Source organism: Macaca mulatta, chromosome 18, assembly GCF_049350105.2.
Source record: "Macaca mulatta isolate MMU2019108-1 chromosome 18, T2T-MMU8v2.0, whole genome shotgun sequence".
NCBI classification, from domain to species: Eukaryota; Metazoa; Chordata; class Mammalia; order Primates; family Cercopithecidae; genus Macaca; species Macaca mulatta.
Genome location: NC_133423.1, coordinates 25395277 through 25414176, shown reverse-complemented (window position 1 = coordinate 25414176; position 18900 = coordinate 25395277). Strand labels below are relative to the sequence as shown.

The window sequence follows — 18900 nt, the reverse complement described above, 5'->3', positions numbered from 1 at the left end:
ATTCAATCAAGCTGGATTTTGACGTCATCTGTTACAGAAAAAAGCCAAATGGTTTATGAACAGCACCAGAACCCCCAAGATTAAATTACAGCCCTGATATTTAATCATGGGTCTTACTTTGTTATTTTTCATAACACAATACATTTTAACAGTTATTTGTCAACTGCCTTGGCCAAATTAGAACACGTGATGACAAGTGGGCTGGATGACAACTTCCATCTTTCACAATCTCAGTTTTTAATAATTTTTTTCAGAAATGGTAGATTATACACGTTTTCCCCTTCTTAAGAAATATACAGTTGGTACCATCGAATTGAGTCCAAGCCTTAATTAAAAGCAGTATGAGGTCTTTGACCAGAGGGTCAGGACATGTGTATTTGTGTCCTATTACAGCCAATAACCAACTGCATGATTTGGGCAAAAGACTTTTAACCCTCCCGAGCCTTTGCTACTTACCTAAAAAATAACAGAGCATCTCTAAAGTATCTTGTAAATGTAAATTTCCATAAAGTATTTACTTGAAACACAAAACTGTGTCATTACTTTGGGATTCCCTGAGGATTTGAATGCGAACTTTTTATAGCAGAAAAGTTGATGGATTTTGTATTTCAGCTAAAATTACTCGGATCAAAGAGGCATTCTAGCACAGGAGAATTTATAAACTAACATTTTTAGAGGCAATGTCAGCATCAGCAAGTGAACAGGTTCTTCAAAAAGTAACGTACAAATACGGCTGCACAAATACTGCCGCACGTGTGAAGGGGTGCTTGCAAAACAAATCAATAAAGGCACATCCAACAATGGATTGCAGTTAATAAACTACATATAGTAATTACCACCAATGCCAGTCTAGAAAGTCATTCATTAAATGTTAATTGTCACACAAAAGTACAAAAGCATCCATTTGAACAATCAATCGTGTGGCTGCACCTTTAAATAAAATACTTTCTTACAGCCCTGAAATTCATCCACGTAAACTGATTTTAAACACACCTGGGTATTTGATATGCTGATTAACTGGGCCCTTATTTATCTTTGAAATGAAAGTAAACATGACAACCTTTTCAACATTTTCACTATTCCTGAAAGTCTAATATAAATATATATATTTAACTATATATAACTTATAAAAAAGTGTTAATCTTCTCCAAAGATTATATTATTATTTCTCTTACATCTCTCTCCTAAGTATTAGGAGAGATACGGGTCAAAAGTATCCACATAAAACCCAGGCACACACCTTATTCCTAGTCAACTGGCTCACGAATGTACAAAATGGATAGCTCACATATAAGCTAATAAACCTGGTGGTCAGTTGTGAAAATTTTATCCAGAGTAATAACACACCAGTAACAAAAATAACCTTTTAAAAAACCTATAACCTATTTTACATTTTCTAATACTTAGCACTATCTAATTAACTTGGAAGAACACCTGGCCATAAAAAATAGCTCATAAAATACAAAAAATAATAATAATAATAATAATAAAGAAAGGGCAGATTTTTCTGTTCCTACTTAGCTTCATTTTCATGCTATGTCTGTATAAAATCTGACTTATTCAACATACGTATAGATTCTAAAGATTTGGCCAAGAACATTTTGGTTTCAGACTTGTAAACTGAAGAACATTTCAAAACACACCATGTTCCTTATTAGGCAACTTAAGATCTGTTATCTTGGCTTATGGGAACAGATCTAAATAGCATCATAATACTAAACGTTGAAAATCACAGGCCTGGGGCCACCAGGACTCAACTCTATGACTTGGACGAGGTTGCAAACTTCCAATATAAAATGTAGTTTACCATTAGGAGTAAATGTTTGATCTTTAAAGCTTACAAAATTACTTTGTTTATCATAGCAGATGAAAGCAAAAAGGAATAATTTTAAGCTCAAAACAAAACTGTTTATATGACAGTCTTTACTGCTCCATGATTCTAAGCATTTAAGACAGATTCGAGCAATTAACAGCATAAACTTTCATTACATAGTTCTATTATATATGTTTATGTGACTTGGCTGTTCATCTGTTATTTAAGTGATTTCCTCATTACAATAGTAGGGTAAGGATAATTTGCTGATGCTGTCAAAAATGTTAAGCATTTCAGTTTCAACAGTTCTTGGATCCCCACGCTTGTTTAATGCATTTTATTTACTTAAGTCAGTGTCAAATAGAGTACTGCTTCTGCCTTCTGAATTTAGAAAATGTAACATTTTAAGCACATGTCTGGTAACAGATATACCAAATCTTCAAAACTGCTTATTTTCGTGATGCAGATAGAATTTAGGTTATTGTTCTTGAATATTAGGTTTCAAAGATCTAACAACAAATTGCAAAACTTTTTTATATTTAAAGACAAGAGATCCTTATTTTTTACATATTAATACATCAGGCTTGGTTACCTCAAATTCTGAATTGATTAGCTACATAAAAACATGTTTTCACTGGCATCCACGTAGACTATCAACTTACAATAGAATGAAAGCACAACTTTTTAAATATCTACTGTATTTTCTTGGTAAAACTAATAAAGATAAGAGAAAGACATATTTAGTCACATTGAAATCTGTCATAAATTAGAAGGGTAGCTTATTTGGATACAAAGGCAAGAAAAATAATGGGTATGGTTTACATCATTACATTAGGTATGTTTTTTAAAATGCTATCTACCCTACAGATCATGGATAATATTTCATGCCAAACCTCAGTATCACATTGTTTGCCTATATAATCTTGAAAAAATGAGCTGTCTGACGTGTGTGTGTGTGTGTGTGTGTGTGTGTGTGTGTGTGTGTGTCTGTGGGTAGAACTCAGGACTTTGAGCTAGACAAACCTGAGGTTAAAACCTAATTTCATTATTGGCTACCTTGAGATCAAGTTGTTTAACATCTGTCTCAGTTTCCTCAGCTATGAATACAGAATAGTAGTAATCCTTGGATCTCACTAGGTTCTTTTGAGGATTTAAAAAATACAACAGGTATAAGGTACACAGCACACCTCTCCAACACACTGAGAAGCACTATGACATGCTCACCCACACTATTATTTTACGCAACATCATGCAAAACAGTCACAGGGAAGACCAGGCAAAAGAGAATGATCAATAATCCAAAATTCAGCTCCAAACCTAAAAAAAGTTTTCAGAAAGCACATGCACATACAGAAGCATTTATATGCACAAATATCAGCACACTAATCCTCATGCCCCATTATGTAGTACAAATGACAGAAAGACAGCAGTGAGACCACGATTATTTCCAATAAAGGATTTGCAGGGCCATAGAGAATCAGCAAATAAAAACTTGTTTTTTAAAATAACAAATAAAAAAGCACAGTTTGGAACTCCTTATCTTGGGCCTCAAGTTTTCTTTGCCTGTAATAATGAAGGCACTGGGCAACATTTCTAACGGGTTTCTATGCCCAAAATTCTATGATTCTAACATAATGGGTTTAATGCCACTGTACTTCTTTTAACCTGTTAAATTACTCTGCCCTTTACAAAAAGCCACAGCTCCCTTATGAATTATACCATTTATGATCTTAAGGGTGTTTTCACTCACTTATATACACACACACAATATTAAGCAGCTCTCAACAAATACCTTTAAGGGGAAACCAATTTTTTTTTTCATGCCATCACTATGAACTCAAAATTAATTCAGGATGTGACCATGTGAATTTTCTGTATCATACAAAACTACCCACCGGATTGATTTTTTTCCGCCTCAATGAATTCACTGAATTGGCATATCATTTTTGTGTCATGTGGATATAGGTTAGCTAACTTACATAAATTTCAGGCAATACTTTCCTCTTCCAAAAATGACCCACTACAGAGATGTGGTGTGTTTTATAATGCTGCTCTGGTTCAAACACTCGTTCATTTGACAATCTTTTCACAATACCTGAACACTTCAGTAAAACTAAACAATTACAGGGGGAAAAGCTCAACTTTTAAACTAACGGAGAAAGATGTAGTATCTGTCATAGACCTGCAGTAAATACATGTAACAGATGTGACCAGGCCTGATCTAACAAGTTCTTTAGAATACATCATTTTAGTGGCCCAACTTTAAAATGACTTTTTCAAAAGATGCCAAAGCTAGTATGTTTATCTTTTCCTCACAGGAGTCAAAGGTAACCAAATAAACTGCCCTTCTGCTATATCAGAAAATTAAGCCCATACTCATCAATAACTTATAGACTGTTTACATGATTTTCTTTTTTTGGTAACTTAGGCATCCTACTTTTCAATGAGAATAACTTTCCAATCATCCAGGCATGTGGATGCTTTTAGTTTGTTTTAAGATCAATGATATAACGGATATTAAATCCCTTTGTTTAAGTTACCATATAGGTTACAACTATTTCTTAAAAATAATTCCAGAGCCCACCAATTTTCCCTGTTAAGGTCATCGAAGCTCTGAACCATCATGGCTGAATTGTTTTAGTGCTTTCTGCTGAACACCTGCAAACATCAAACAAAAACTGCTAGTCCTTTCCTGGGTTGACAAAAGCCTTTCATGTGAAAAATGCTCCCTGGGAATGTCAGGCTGTAGCTCAGGTTACATTCCATTCTCCCTAGCAGCCTCACCATTTCTTAAGGTGGTAGGAAAAACCATGTTTGTGAAATGAAAGATTAAAGGGAATATGGCTACACTTTATTTTTATTCTCACATTGCAAATCACTATGGAGCATCCTGTATTAATGGAATCAAAAGCTATTGGGAACTCTAAGCATGAATCATTGCCATGCCTCACTTTGAAAAACTATAGCTGATTTTTCAAATAGGAACAGTTTACTTATACTTGAGATCTTTTTTTTCCCTAAATCCAAGTTTCAAAGCAACCCATGAAAGGGACATCTGAGTCCACTCAAGACAATGGATATTAACTTGAAGTAAATTCAGAAAATTATTTCTCTCTCCAAAGTTTCCTAGTTGATCCTACCAATTAAAGGGCAAAATGCAGTTTTCATGATTTTTAAAATGTGTTATGCTTTTAAAAAAGATTTAACTCTTTTAAGTGGAAATACAACCTGTTTTCTTAACTAATAGCCCTGTGTTCAAATATATCTTGATAGAAGAAAACTGAACACTCCAATCTGTACCTTATATATTATAATCACCACCATACTACATGAAATTAATACCCTGCATTCTCAATCAGACAGCCAGAATAAAAGACCACTACATTTTTTACCCTTACAAGTAAACATTTGGTACTGAAAACACCACTTCTGGTACAATGTAACTTCAAGTTCCACACCTTCAAAATAATCACTGTGTATGCATTAGAAGTAGTGTAACATAACTTACTAAGAGTGAGGTCCCTCTCCAGGTTTGCATGCATGAACCTGTGTGTGTGTGTGTGTGTGTGTGTGTGTGTGTGTGTGTGAGAGAGAGACTGTCTTAAGAACTGTATAAGTGTTGATACATGATCACTTACCAAAATGCATTAATACATATTCAACTTATGGAGCCTGTACTCTCTATAAACATTTAAACATCACAACAAGAACTTTATTTAAATGTGAACATAGAAAATGGATCAGACATACAGTTGTCTTTTTAAATGTAACACAATCTCGTATTTCTAAACACCTTACTTTATTAAATGATATCTAAAGTAACATACTTATTATAAATGTATGTTTTCACAACACTGCAAACTAGTTTTTTAGCACTGACTTTAAAAGTAGCCTATCTCTGTGCCTGACATAAGCTACTTTTAGATTTAAACTGAATACACGTTTTTAAGTTAAGACATAAAAAAATACTGTCAAAGATAGTTACAGTTTTGATGTTGTCTAACATGAAAAATTAATTTGCCCACAAAAGATACTTGTCCTTACCTTTACGTCAAACATGCATATTCATATTTTCCATCTTAAAAGTTGCATAGAGGATACCACACAGAAATTTAAAGATATAACACTAATATAAAAACTGTCCCAAGTCCCTAAGTGGAAAACATAACAAGCTCCAGGATAGTAAAACACAAACATATTGTCTGTCAATGGTCCTTTTAATCAATGTGTATCAAAAAACTAAAATAAAAATACAACAGGCATCTCACATTTTTTAAAACAAGTTAGAGACACAAATTCCCTAAACTTAGGTGGGCAAAGAAGGGGAAGGAACTTATTTGGAAAGCAACAACTTTTAAAAGCCATTAGTTTTATAAAAATATAACAATTACACAAATCACATAAGTGACCAAACTTCTTTCGTTGCTATAGCACCAAACGAATATTAAGAGATGTTAAATTATATTCATAGTTGACAGACAATTCCACTGGCATCTCACAGCTAAAAGACGTCAACATTTACCAGTCTGACTTAAGAACAGTACTCGGCCTAATGTACTGTTACATACCATTGCCAAAACTCCTAAAATACTACAGCTGTTTACCAAGCATAAATGGATTTAAGCCTCGGACTTAAAGGACAGCAGGCAACGATGTATAACTTTTTCTTATTTGAAATTCATTGGATTAAAAAAAAATACATTTTAAATGTATATTTTCACTCTGCACTTTTAATAAGAGATATTCAAAAAGCCCTGTAATAAACCCCTCCTTAGATGCCAGATAATCACTGTGCACACAGATTCCTTTGTGAATAGTGCTAGCGTCTTTTTTAAGCACCACCCAAAGATCTTTCATTTATAAAACGTAAAAGTCCTTCCAGATTTGCAACTTTAAATACAGTAAAAATTCATTGCACAAGCAAATCATTAGGGAAAAGAAACAGCTAAAGTATCAATAAGGGCATCTTAAATATAAATGAATTCATATTTAGCCTCTAAGATTAGCAAGAGGCTATTTACAGCTATGGTTTACTACATAGCATTCATTTGCAGAACTAAGTGTTCATTTCTTTAAAAGGGTTAATTGTATACAGTACCTAATAAATGATATTATTTACAAGGGATTTTCCCATTTTATGAATGTTAGAGATTTTTTCCCCTTATTTTCAAATAGGAAACATTAATTTATTCCCCATGTTAACACTGGTCTTATCTTTATGTGTTTGATTACAACTGTATTAGAAAATTGCTTTTAAATTAAGTGATGGAATTTTGAAAGAGTTTCCTTGACTTAAAAAAAAAGACCTAATTTTAATTGCACAAGATAACATTTTGTGTAAGATATACCACTGATGGGTAATGCAATAACCATATCATTATAGGCTAAAATTCAATGACTTTTTCAGAACACTTCAACAGAGCCAAAAACATATAATTGAGTAAATAAACAGCCAAAAACATTTAACTTCACACTAAGAAAAGAATTTACATACTTGAGCCAGTAAAATGTCCACTTGCCAAAGAAGTTGGTCCATTTTTCCCACTGCTTACAGGAGGTGAAAACATCTAAAAGAAACAAAGAAATATTACAGTTGAAAATAAGACATTTGTGCCTTCAGAGCTCCTCAAAGATCTTTCATACTGTTACCAAACAGCTTAGAGTTTATGCTAAGGGTTTATTTAGTAAAATACATCACCATCCAACTTAAAACTAAGAGAGAAACAACATTCCAAATCCCACCCCCAGCCCCCATTATCACTCTGTTCTTTCTTTTTCCTCAGGTTCATTAGATGGCCAAGCAGAACTACTACATTTGGAACAAACAGAGTCCCCATAATGCTATCAAGATTCAGGTTGGAGGCCAGCAGCCTCTCTAGAAAAATACTAGTTTCACGAAGAAGAAGAAGAAAGTTGTTTGTTTTATATTGGAAACCTTGGCCATAAACGTGGCAATGTCCATTTCCATCTCGTATAGGATTTGCCTGTCATACGTGAACCCAAATAAAAATAAAAGTGCCACCTGCACTAAATTCTCATTTCGTCTCTAACAGGAGAGCAATTGGAAGCAAAACTCTCTCTCTCTCTCACTCTCACTCTCTCTTTCACTCCCTCTCTCTCCAGCATTTATTTCGACCCTAATTGGTTTCCCTCTTCTTCGACGTATCTAGTGGATAATGCACACCTTCCCTGAGTCAGAGCCTGCAAAAAGCAAAGGAACGAATGGAGAAAGTGCAACAAGCAGAAAGGGGGCTGCAAAGCTGCCTGCCTAGGGCTACGTCTCCTGGCAAAACTTCCGAAAGCCATTTCTCCAAAAGAAGGTCTAGAAGAGGAGGAGGAGGAGGAGAAGGAGGAGGAGGAGGAGCAGCAGCAGCAGCAGCAGCAGCAGCAGCAGCAGCAGCAGGAAAGAGCCCCACTTGGAAGGCGGTTTGGATTTTATTTGTGTGTTTTGTGGATTCTTTTTATTTTGCTTTACAAATGCATCTTACACCAAACTCATCTGGCATTAAAAATGAATTCATTCTCCTGACATGTCTGGGACTTGGTTTAGGAAAGGGAAGCAGAGGGATGGAGAAGGACCAAGTACAGCCGTAAAACTCCACAAGTGTGTTAAGTTCCGCTTTGTGCTGATGCCACGACTACGAAATTTACCAAAACAGTCCAAAAGGTTCTAAAGAACGTATGCTCAGCATATCCACACTAGTTTTAAGAATTCTAGGAAAAGATGTAACTAGGAGGTAAGATGTAACTAACAGGTCCTACTAATCCAAAGCATCATCAGCTTAAAACTTTAAAGAGACAACTGGGTCTCCTATTTTCTATTTGCCATTTCCAAAAACAATAAATAAAAGGAAGAATAGTGTGCAAAGTATAAGCAGTCTCAATGTTCAGACATGGCCAACTTTTAGGGGTGGTTTACAGTTTTAGGGGTGTCTATTTTTGCTTTCCACTGGGGTGAGATTCCATTATTTGGGGTAATCAGTGGGTCGGGAATTGAAGGCCGGTAATAAAACTCAAAAAAACAAAAAGCCTGAATCTTCCATCACACCCCAAATTATAGTTAAAAACTTGTCAAAAAGACCTTCATATTTACCAAGGATTCAGCCAATTAAAAATTATTACTGTCCTTTGGATTCCTACTGGTTTCTAGCTGAAGTGTTTGGGTTTTTGTTTTGTTTTTTTCACAGCTGTTGTTAGTTTCCACCGTTCTTTCTTACCGCACTGAAATCCAGTAAATCACTCAGCTCTTTGTCCGTCCCTAAGGCAGCCATTCGCTGTTGGTGATGCATTTTAGCAAAATCACACAAACCTAGAAACATGGAAATAACCGCAATCAGAAAATCCAGTCCCAATCCTTGGAGAAAACACAATCGGATTTTTGGAGACTGGGGGGTTGGGGGTAGGGACGTGGGGGCGGGTGGGATTAAGGTGGAAAGGAGGAAGGGATGGGAGACTTGTTGTTGGGTTGGGTTTGGTTTTGTTTTTTTAAGATGGAATAGGCAGCAATAGCAAAAAAAAAAAAAAAAAAAAAAAAAGCGATATTGTATTTCCAAAGAGACGATCAAACTGGTAACATCCACTGTAAAACCAAATCCGGGAAAGAGAAAAAAAAAAAAAAAAAAAAGCCGCTCTTCAGCGCATCATTTTATGCAACAGGAGGTAGAGCGAGAAATGAATGGATCACAGAGAAAAGAGAAACTACTGAGAACGATCCGGTCTCAACTTTCCCCCCACCCTGCACCCCACCCCCCTCGCACACTCACACTCGCACACGCACACGCACACACACTCGCACACACCACTCCCCTCCGCTTTTCAAAGTAGCTATCAAGAAATTAAAGATGAGCGTCTCTGGAGTGAAAACACGTCCAAAGGGGGAGGGGTGGGGTGACAGGGTTGGGGGGAGTGGAGTGGAGGGTCGGGTCCTGTAATTGTCCAGCACCCTAATTTGTGAAAGAAAGGGGTTATAAAAATTAAAGTCAGGCCCCTGGCAAAGTCCTCGGTCCCTCCGAGGGGGCATCGCGGGGAGGGGCGGGGGGGCTGGCGGCGAGGGGGAGGGAAGCGGCGGGAGGGGAAGGGGTGTCTCTTCTGGGAGCGCCGGGCGCCGGGAGCCCGCGGCGCGGGAGGCGCGGAGCCGCGTGCGGGGCCGCCGAGCCCGAGCCCCGCGCCGCCGGGCGCCTCCGCCCCGCCGAGCCCCGCCGGCGCCGGTACCTACCGCCCGCGCGCGAGAAGGGGCTCTCCGTGCACCGCCGGCGCCGAGGCGGCGTTCATGTCTAACCGCCGCCGCCACCGCCGCCGCCTGCTCCTGCGCCCGCTCCCGCGCCTGCTGCCTCCCCGCCGCCGCCGCCGCCGCCGCCGCCACTACAGATCCGCAGACACACAGCCAAGATCCCTGACTCTTAACACCAACTCTCTTCTCCGGGGAGGGGAGGGGACGGAGGGAAGGGGGGAGGGGGAAACACGCCGAGGCGCACGGAATTGCAAGTTCAGCAAAGAAATGGGTGGGGGGGCTCCGGCGGGGAGACGCGACTTGCTCCGGGTCGGGCAGGCTAGGATGCATCCCCCTCGCACCCACCCCAAGGGAAAAAAAAAAAAAAATCTCAACACCTCCCCCGCCTCGCCAAAAAATACAAACGAAAATTCATCGAGCACCTCATTTTTCCTCAGATCGTCAGTTACAATCTGAAGCCTGAACAGTTCAGTTTTTGCCCGTTGCATCCCTCGGAGGCACTTTGAAATTTATTCGAGTTTACATCCCTTCACTTCTTTCTTTCTCTTACTCTCGTTCCCTCTCACTCACACATCCACACACGGCAAAGCAAGTTTATACTAGGCTGCAAATACACGTGATGCAAAAAGACTTTGCCAAGAGGAACAATATTTTTCTTTTTCGTCTATAAATCAAGCCACATTTTCCTGGGGAGATTTTCGTTTCGGTAGTTTTGCGTTGGGGGCGAAATCTGAATTGCACACTTTCTTTCCCCTCCCTTTTAAGTCACAGAATAGTATAACTGCAAACTTCGGGGGAAAAAAAAAAAAAGGACAATTTTTGGGGGTGGATGTTGTTTTGTTTTTGCACTTGAGTTCCTAGGCACGCTAAGTCCCTGTTCGCCAACACTGTAAGTTTTTAATTCAACATTTACCATTATAGGCCCTTCATGCTCTTAAAACATACTTTTTCACATCACTTTTTAGGATAAAATTTAAGCTTCATAATTCTATCGTTTTGTAATAACAAGCGTGCTTTATCCGGTATATGCAACATACGCTATTTTAACGTGTGTTTGGAAAAAAAAAAAAAAAAAAAAAAAAAACACATTCTACAAACCCTGGTATTGCTAGATGTGCGAGTACATACACAAAATGCATGCACACACTTTTTCCCATTGGCAATTATTTAATAGGTTGTCCCTTTTGTTTTAATAAAACATCGGGATCGACATTTTAAAAATTAAATTCAATTACAAACAGTTTACTCTGACGGCAAATTGAAACGTTACCTTAAATGGCCACAAATATTCTCACAATATTCCAAGGAAAGAGACTTTAAAAAGATAGACAAAAATCTTCTGCAAGTACTTAGTATCTCACATGTGTATCCCCAAAAAGTATTTTAACTGGTACTCAGTCCTGCTCCAGGGATATCCACAGATTACAAGATTATGCACCTGGCTCTGGTTTTTGCATTTTCCACCATAAAACTGCAACAAAATTCCCTCCCCCAAAAAAGAAATCATTAAAAAAAAAATCCAACAACTTTTTCTTATTGTTTATAAAAAACAAAAATCAACACAGGATAGTTATAATTTTTCCTCAAACAAATCTTGTTGGTGATTTTTTTTCTTCTTCTCTCAAGTATTAAACTTGTTCCAAGTTTAGAGGTGTCTCATCATCATCATCCTCCTCCTCATCATCATCACCATGGACTCCCCCGTGGAGTCACATTGATAATAATAGGTTTCCCTGAAAGATACATTGTAATCCATTCACATCCGGGAACTGCGGGCTTATAAAGAGAAGGAGCTGCGGCCGCGGCTGCTCCTCCAGACAATGACTGGGAAGGGGCGGGGCGGGAGCGGGCGACCATAGAGTGGTAAACAGAGCTCCTAGAAAGGCGTCCAAGATGGCGGTACGCGTCGACCACGCCTCCTCCAGGAGCGGAGGCGGGTGGCTGTCCTCGGGTGGGCGTCGCGCGTGGGGCGGCACTGCGGGAGTTCCCGAGGCCGAGGTCGTTCGCAGGCCCCATTTCCCTGCGCTCTTATTCGTGTTGCCGCTTCTTGGCCGTCCTTGCTCTTTAACACAAAAGTGTAGTTTCGGCATAAATCTACAAATTAAACTCCACAGACTTCTGCAGGGAAGTGAGATCCCCCCAGGTCTCCCTGAGGAAGGCTCGGGAAGGACTGGGCCGACCTTCCTCACAGCAAGCCCTACCCCGGATTCTCTCACTTTGTGGAGCCGGATTTCTCAGGGAGCCTTGGGTGGTATGGGAAAAGGCCTCTGAGCCAAGTTGGTCCTAGGCTGAAAGAGGGATGAACTCCACCCTATCTTCTTACAGGTCCATGGAATTGTGAGGACTTTCTAAGTCCAGAAAGTCTTCACTTGGAGAAGACTTTCATCTGTTGCTTTGTAGACTCAAATGTAGTTTGTACCATTAGCCACGACTGGCTCAACTAACTGCTTGTGGCCAAGCAGTTACCTTCTCTAGCCAGTTTTCTGGTCTGTGAAAAGCACATAATGCCCACTTTATGAATTTTGTAGTGGATACCGATAAAGATGAAGCCACCGTGAAAGGAATAATTCCTTTCCATGGCTAATTCATTGCTAAATCAACTGAAACCTCTAACCTAGCCAGTGGAATTTTAAATGGAAATTTCCCTACTCCAGAAGAATAGCTTTTAGTCCTTGCAACAGAAAAGCAAGTAACAATAACGACAGGTAACACATATAATATGTTTACTATGTGCCAAACACTGTTCTTATAATTTCACAAATATTGGTTACTTTAAGCCTAAGAATAACCCTATGGAGTGTGTGTTACTACCCTATTTTGTATATTGGGCAACAGAAGCAAGTAAAATTGGGTTGCTTGACCCAGGGAAGAAGTTTTCTAAGTGGTACAAACTTGCCTAACTGTCACACAACTATATTGAGTGACAGAGCCCACCGTTGAAACCCGTCTGTGATCATAGTCCACATTCAACCATATTCCTATACCATCTGGCAGTGGGAACATCCTAATCTCCATTTTTCTGATAAAAGTTTGTGGCAATAACAGAGTTCAGATCGATTTCGGGGATCTTTTATTTACATGTAAGTTTTTACAGAACAAGAATAAAGGCATTTATTGGTTGTTTCCTGTACATTCATACATGGTGAAGATTCCTGTCTTCCATCCCCATTCTGTGTTCCCATCTTAGAATCATAGCTTACATTTAGACATTACTTTATGCTGCATTATCACAAGCATCATCCCCAGTTCTCAGAGTTAACCCCTACAGGCTCTGCTTAGATGATGTAATGAAAAGATCGCAAACGTTGTGTTAGGAGAAATATTCCACTGATTCTACCTCTAGTCATTCTGTGACCTAAGGCCCAATGTCAATGTCTTTTGCTGTAAAATCCAGAGATTAGATAATCCAATAAAACCCCTTCTAGCTTTTAGGTTTTTAAGATTCCTCATTCCGCTGAATTTCTTTTATTGTTTTGTTTTGTTTTGAGACAGAGTGTCGCTCTTGCTGTCCAGGCTGGAGTGCAATGGCGCAATCTTGGCTCATTGCAACCTCCGCCTCCCAGGTTCAAGCGATTCTCCTGCCTCAGCCTCCCAAGTATCTGGGATTACAGGCATGCGCCACCCCGCTCGGCTAATTTTGTATTTTTAGTAGAGACGGGATTTCTCCATGTTGGTCAGGCTGGTCTGGAACTGCTGACCTCAGGTGATCCACCCACCTCAGCCTCCCAAAGTGCTGGAATTACAGGTGTGAGCCACCGCACCCAGCCACATTCCGCTGAATTTCAAGGGCAATAAATAATCCATCCAGAAACCAGTGATAAGATGAAGTTTGGGATCTAAAGGTATTCGATTGCTAGTCTAGTTGCTTGTTCATTTTTTGACCCTACAATCAGAAAATGATGGAACCACCCTTCATATTTTAAATTTCAGGGACAAATGGGGGTGTTTTGTCTTCTTTTTTTCTTTTTTATTGGTTTTGTTTTTGTTTCTCCTTAATTGTCAGAGAATAACTACTTACTCTGTCAGAGAATTGTCAGAGAATAAGTTATACTTAGAAGATTGGAGGCACCTAAGAAAAGGAGAACCAAGATGATCCTGTGAAACTTAAATAAAAAAGGAGGGGTAGTAGGTATGTTTTGGGGTGTCTCTTCAATTTGCAAACTCCCTTGTCTAGGAACCTGTTCATAAATCCTCATATAGAGGTTTGTCTTAGTCAATTCAGACTGGCCAAAATACCATAGACTGGATGACTTCAACAGCAGACATTTGTTTTTCACACCACTGGAGGCTACAAAGTCTGACATTAGGGTGCCGTCATGGTCAAGTTCTGGAGAGGGCTCTCTTCCTGGCTTGCAAATGAATTCTCACTGAATTCTCACATGGTGGAGAAAGAAAGAGCTTTGGTCTTCCTTCCTCTTCTTATGAGAACACTAATGCCATCATGGAGGCTCCCCCTTCATGATCTCAGTTAACCCTAGTTATCTCCCAAAGACTCCATCTCCTAATACTAGCACATTGGGAATTAGGGTTTCAACTGAATTTTGGAGGGGACGCAAACATTCAGTTCCTTGCAAGGTAGAACTTGATGGGGGTGTCACATGACTCCTTCTTGCCCCATCCCCACCAGCCCCAGCAGATTGGACCCCAGGAGCGAAAAGAGGAAGAGATTGACTGTAGTCTATGGTGAGTGATGGATCAGGCACATCTTGTAGTCAGCGGGCCAGACCTGGTCCCAGCAAGCTAAGCCATGTGAGAGCCATGGTTATAGGGAAACAAGAACCATGAGTAAGCAGAGGAAGCTGCTCTTCAGATGAGAGAGAGCAGTCTTGGGAGTTCCAAGAAAAGCAGACAAACAATTAAGTCCTAGGAAGAAGTGCCTAGAGATTATTTCCCAATTACTATGAGGAGTGCAGTATCCCCTGTCCATGAGATTGCTAATTCCTACAATGTTCCTCTTCCCCAGGTGAGTTGACCTATGTTTCTGATCCTTACTACTAAAGAACTTCATACAAAAAAAGATTCTTTACCTTTCAACATTGTCAAAACTGTCATTAACATTTTTTTCTAAAGTAGTGACCGCTATTCTAGGGAGTAAACTAAAAAAAATTGCTTCACTCCCACATGATAGAGAGCCTATCTGATTCATTGTGCCACCTATAATCAGAACAGCACAGACACGTGTCATTCATTCCCTTTTCTGTCTCTTTGTGACCTTGGGCAAGTTTCACATTATGTCAGATGTAAAAAAAAAAAAAAAAATATTTAACTATCTTAAATACCTTACATGACTGATTAAAATCAAATGAGATAATGTAAATGAAAGTGCTTTGTAAATGATAAATTTCTGTCAAATATAAGGCATCATTATTGCATGAGCTGAGTTAATGCCTAAAGATAATGCTTCTTTCACAGTAGCATGGAAGGAGTGGCAAATATTTATACCCCATGGATTCGTAGACAGAAACAAATTATATATTCAAGGGTACTTGGTCTAAAGCCCTCATTTGTAGTTGAGAATGTCAAGGCTCAAGTGGGAAGACTAGGCCAAGGTCATGTCGTTAATGAGCGGCATAGCCAGGCAGCCCTCTGGTAATCCAGAATGCCCTACCATTCTCCTTCAAATTCCATCCAGTTTGTACTCCCTGAGTCCCACCTATGTTAAAATAAACAAGCAAATAAAGCCACAAACAACAACAAAAATTAGCTGTCTGATGCTCTAATGAAATTCATCCAAAGATGCAGCAAGTAATTTTTGAGCATCTACCTTGTGTCAGCAGCCATTCTCTCAGGACCTGAGGCAAAAATGTAGGGAAAAAAAAATCAGAATGAGATAAATGTCAAGGGCAGTCTTGATTGAATGGCTAAGTCACAGTAAGCAAGATACAGCCTGTGGCAGATGTGTAGAAAGGGAAGACTGTCCCAGCATATTTTTAGGTTGATATGTCAAATGGGTATAACCAGCTAGGACCTCAATCTGGAGCCCTACTCACACTGTAAGTCTGAGTCAGAAAGGCAGCTGGCAAGAGGGATGGGGAGAGCTTCAGACAGTTTGTGTGAAAGAAGTCCAGAGATTTATGAGACAGAGTCCTCTACATACCCCGGGGCCTTTGCATATGCTGGTCTCTTAATTCTTTCTGTCACTGTTCACAAGGCTAACTCCATATCATCCATCCTTCTGGTCTCAACTTAAACATCACCTCCTCCTAACTAGACCTTCCTAACTATTCTGTCTACAGTAAGCGCTTGATCGTGTTATTCTCTGCCATAAAATTAGCTCAGGGAATAATGCATTTCCTTTTACGTCGCCCATCATCAGACTGTAGACTCTACGATGCCAGAGTACATAAATCTTGTCCATTCCATGTCTCTACACCCACTGCAGTGCCTGGCACTTATAAAGTATTCAATAACTATTTGTTAAATAAATGAATGAATAATCTGTCTGTACCCTCAAGATGCACACTTTACCCTGAAGAGTACAACTTGTACATTTTTTCAAATCAGTTTTTCTTGGGGTTTCATTTTAGCTTGATTTCATTGTTAGTAAATGTTGCTGGTGAGTTTGATTTCCAGCAGGCTACTGACTCCTGTCACTTAAGTTCTAGACCCTAAAGATATAACTACGATAATTGCCTTACTTTACCAAGCCGTGGGGACAGTGTCTTCATTATTGTTAATACAATACAAGGTGCTGTCATCATACTGCTTAACTATTATAACATTTTAACATTTTACAGAGGAGAAGACTGACGCAGCCACATACGGCAGAGCTGAGATTTAAACATAGGTAGACCATGCTTCTCCTTACAGCTCAGTGACATGTGCCATGGCTTTAGGTCATGGCCAATTGCAGGGACGATCTGCATGTGCCAGACTTTAAACTTGCAGCACACACAAGGGAAGGCAGGACCACGCAGGTACAGACAAAATACTCTCTAGCTGACAACCTCATTTCTTCTCTGGATCACCATTCCTGCCCTAGTCTCCCACTCTGCAAGTCCTCCAAAAAAAAAAAATGACAAAACCCTTAAAATAGAACACTCAAACTGCAACAGAGAAAACAGTTTTATGATTAGAAAGAGCCTTCTCTGAGGCTGCCACTAAATCTTTCGAGTCTTATTTAAATTAATGTAACTTCATGGACACTAAGAATGAAAGATTGTCAAAGATGCATTTTTCTTTTTTCCTTTCCCAAACCCCCAAAACACCTAAAAGTAGGAAAAATCAAAATTCTGCCTTGGCAGGATTATGATTCAATTCACTGTCTTTCCTCAACACCTTCTACCATTATTTCTGCGTGGGTCCCACTGTGCACAATTATTGGTTTATTATGTTCTCTGTTTTCAGTGCATGTTCCCCCTCTAAAGGTGAAGAGCAGGTCTTTGTATCCTTAAGACCCAACACACTGCATAGTGCATAAGTATTCCTCCAGGAATGACCCAGAAAATTAAGCAATTTTGGAAATCAAGTCATACATAACAGATTGATGTTTAAGATAATAAACCTTCCTTAATAGACCTAGACACGTACAGAGTAGAATTTAGATTTTGCCGGCTTTTAGGTGGTTTGGGACTTTAGGAAAAGGAAAAAAATAAAATTTTAACAATCTTTCATTCTGAGTGTCCACGGAATTTTGGTAATTTAAAGAAGACTGGAAAAGATTTAGTACCAACCTTCTAGAAGTTACCTCCTAATCATAAAACTGTTTTTTCTGTTGCAGCCTGAGTGTTCTATTTTAAGAGTTTTGTCATTTTTTTTTTTTTTCTGGAGGACTTGCAGATTTCTAGGGCCAGAATAGAGATCCAGAGAAGAAATGAAGTTGTAGGCTAGAGAGCGTTTTGTCTGTACCTCCGTGGTCTTGTTTTCCCTCGCGTGTGCTGAAAGTTTAAAAATCAGCACATACAGGCCAGGCGCAGTGGCTCGCCCCTGTAATCCCAGCACTTTGAGAGGCCGAGGTGGGTGGATCACTTGAGGTCAGGAGTTTGTGACCAGCCTGGCCAACATGGTGAAACCCCGTGTCTACTAAAAATATGAAAATTAGCTTGGAGTGATGGCACATGCCGATCCCAGGTACTCAGGAGGCTGAGACGGGAGAATAGCTTGAACCCTGCAGGTGGAGGTTGCAGTGAGGCGAGATGGTGCCACTGCACTCCAGTCTGGATGACAGAACAAGACTCCATCTCAAAAAAAAAAAAAAAAATCAGCACATGCAAATCTTCTCTGCATTGGCTGTCACATAAAGCTATGGCACATGTCACTGAGCTGTAAGCAGAAGCTTGGTCTACTTTTGTTTAAATCTCAGCTCTGCCATATGCAGCTCTGTGACCTTGGACCTGTACCTCTAAGCCTCCCTTTTCTCATCTATTGAAAGGGTATAATGCTCTGTCATAGAATTATTATATCAGATTAAATATAAAATACTGGCAAAAGCACTTAGGTCATTCAACAATTGTAACCTAGTAATTAGGATATATATGCTTTAATGCCACATTTTTCATATGTCGACTCAAGTGTTAAAACTCAGGAAGTTTGGATCCATTAGCTGTTTTTCACAATGCATGGAACCTTTAGAATCATGCATGTGACAGCAGTGATCAGATGTGCCTGAGAAGAACACATTTCTTTAATGGTCATGAAATGGATTTAGATCAACTTTTCATTTTTTGTTTGTTTGAAGTGAAATTGCATAACAGAAAATACTAACATGCATCATAACAATTAAGAGTATTGCTGATTTACAAAAGTCTTGCTTCAGTTGTATAATATACAGTATAGTACATGCATACTAGGTTATCATAAAAAATGTTTATAGCCACTGCTCAAGTAGATAGGTGATATGGTTTGACTCTGTGTCCCC

At 39.2% G+C, this 18900-nt stretch overlaps 1 protein-coding gene across 24 annotated transcripts in view; it reads right to left on the bottom strand.

Annotated features, from left to right (window-relative positions):
- The window catches only part of TCF4 (transcription factor 4), a 363540-nt gene extending 351706 nt beyond the window's left edge, over positions 1 to 11834 (bottom strand). For 4 of the 24 annotated variants that reach the window (XM_015122035.3, XM_077975074.1, XM_077975072.1 and 1 more), the window contains exons 1-3: positions 11314 to 11834; positions 9031 to 9122; positions 7308 to 7380 (exon numbers count right to left, since the gene is read on the bottom strand). In XM_015122035.3, the coding sequence (XP_014977521.1) occupies positions 7308 to 7380; positions 9031 to 9102 (145 nt within the window). In that variant the 5' untranslated portion in view covers positions 9103 to 9122; positions 11314 to 11834. Of the gene's footprint in view, positions 1 to 7307; positions 7381 to 7835; positions 8231 to 9030; positions 9123 to 10028; positions 10218 to 10465; positions 10743 to 11313 lie in introns of those variants that run through there. The other 20 variants (XM_028838245.2, XM_015122033.3, XM_015122032.3 and 17 more) reach the window with 9 other exon arrangements.
- Positions 11835 to 18900: the final 7066 nt, after the last annotated feature.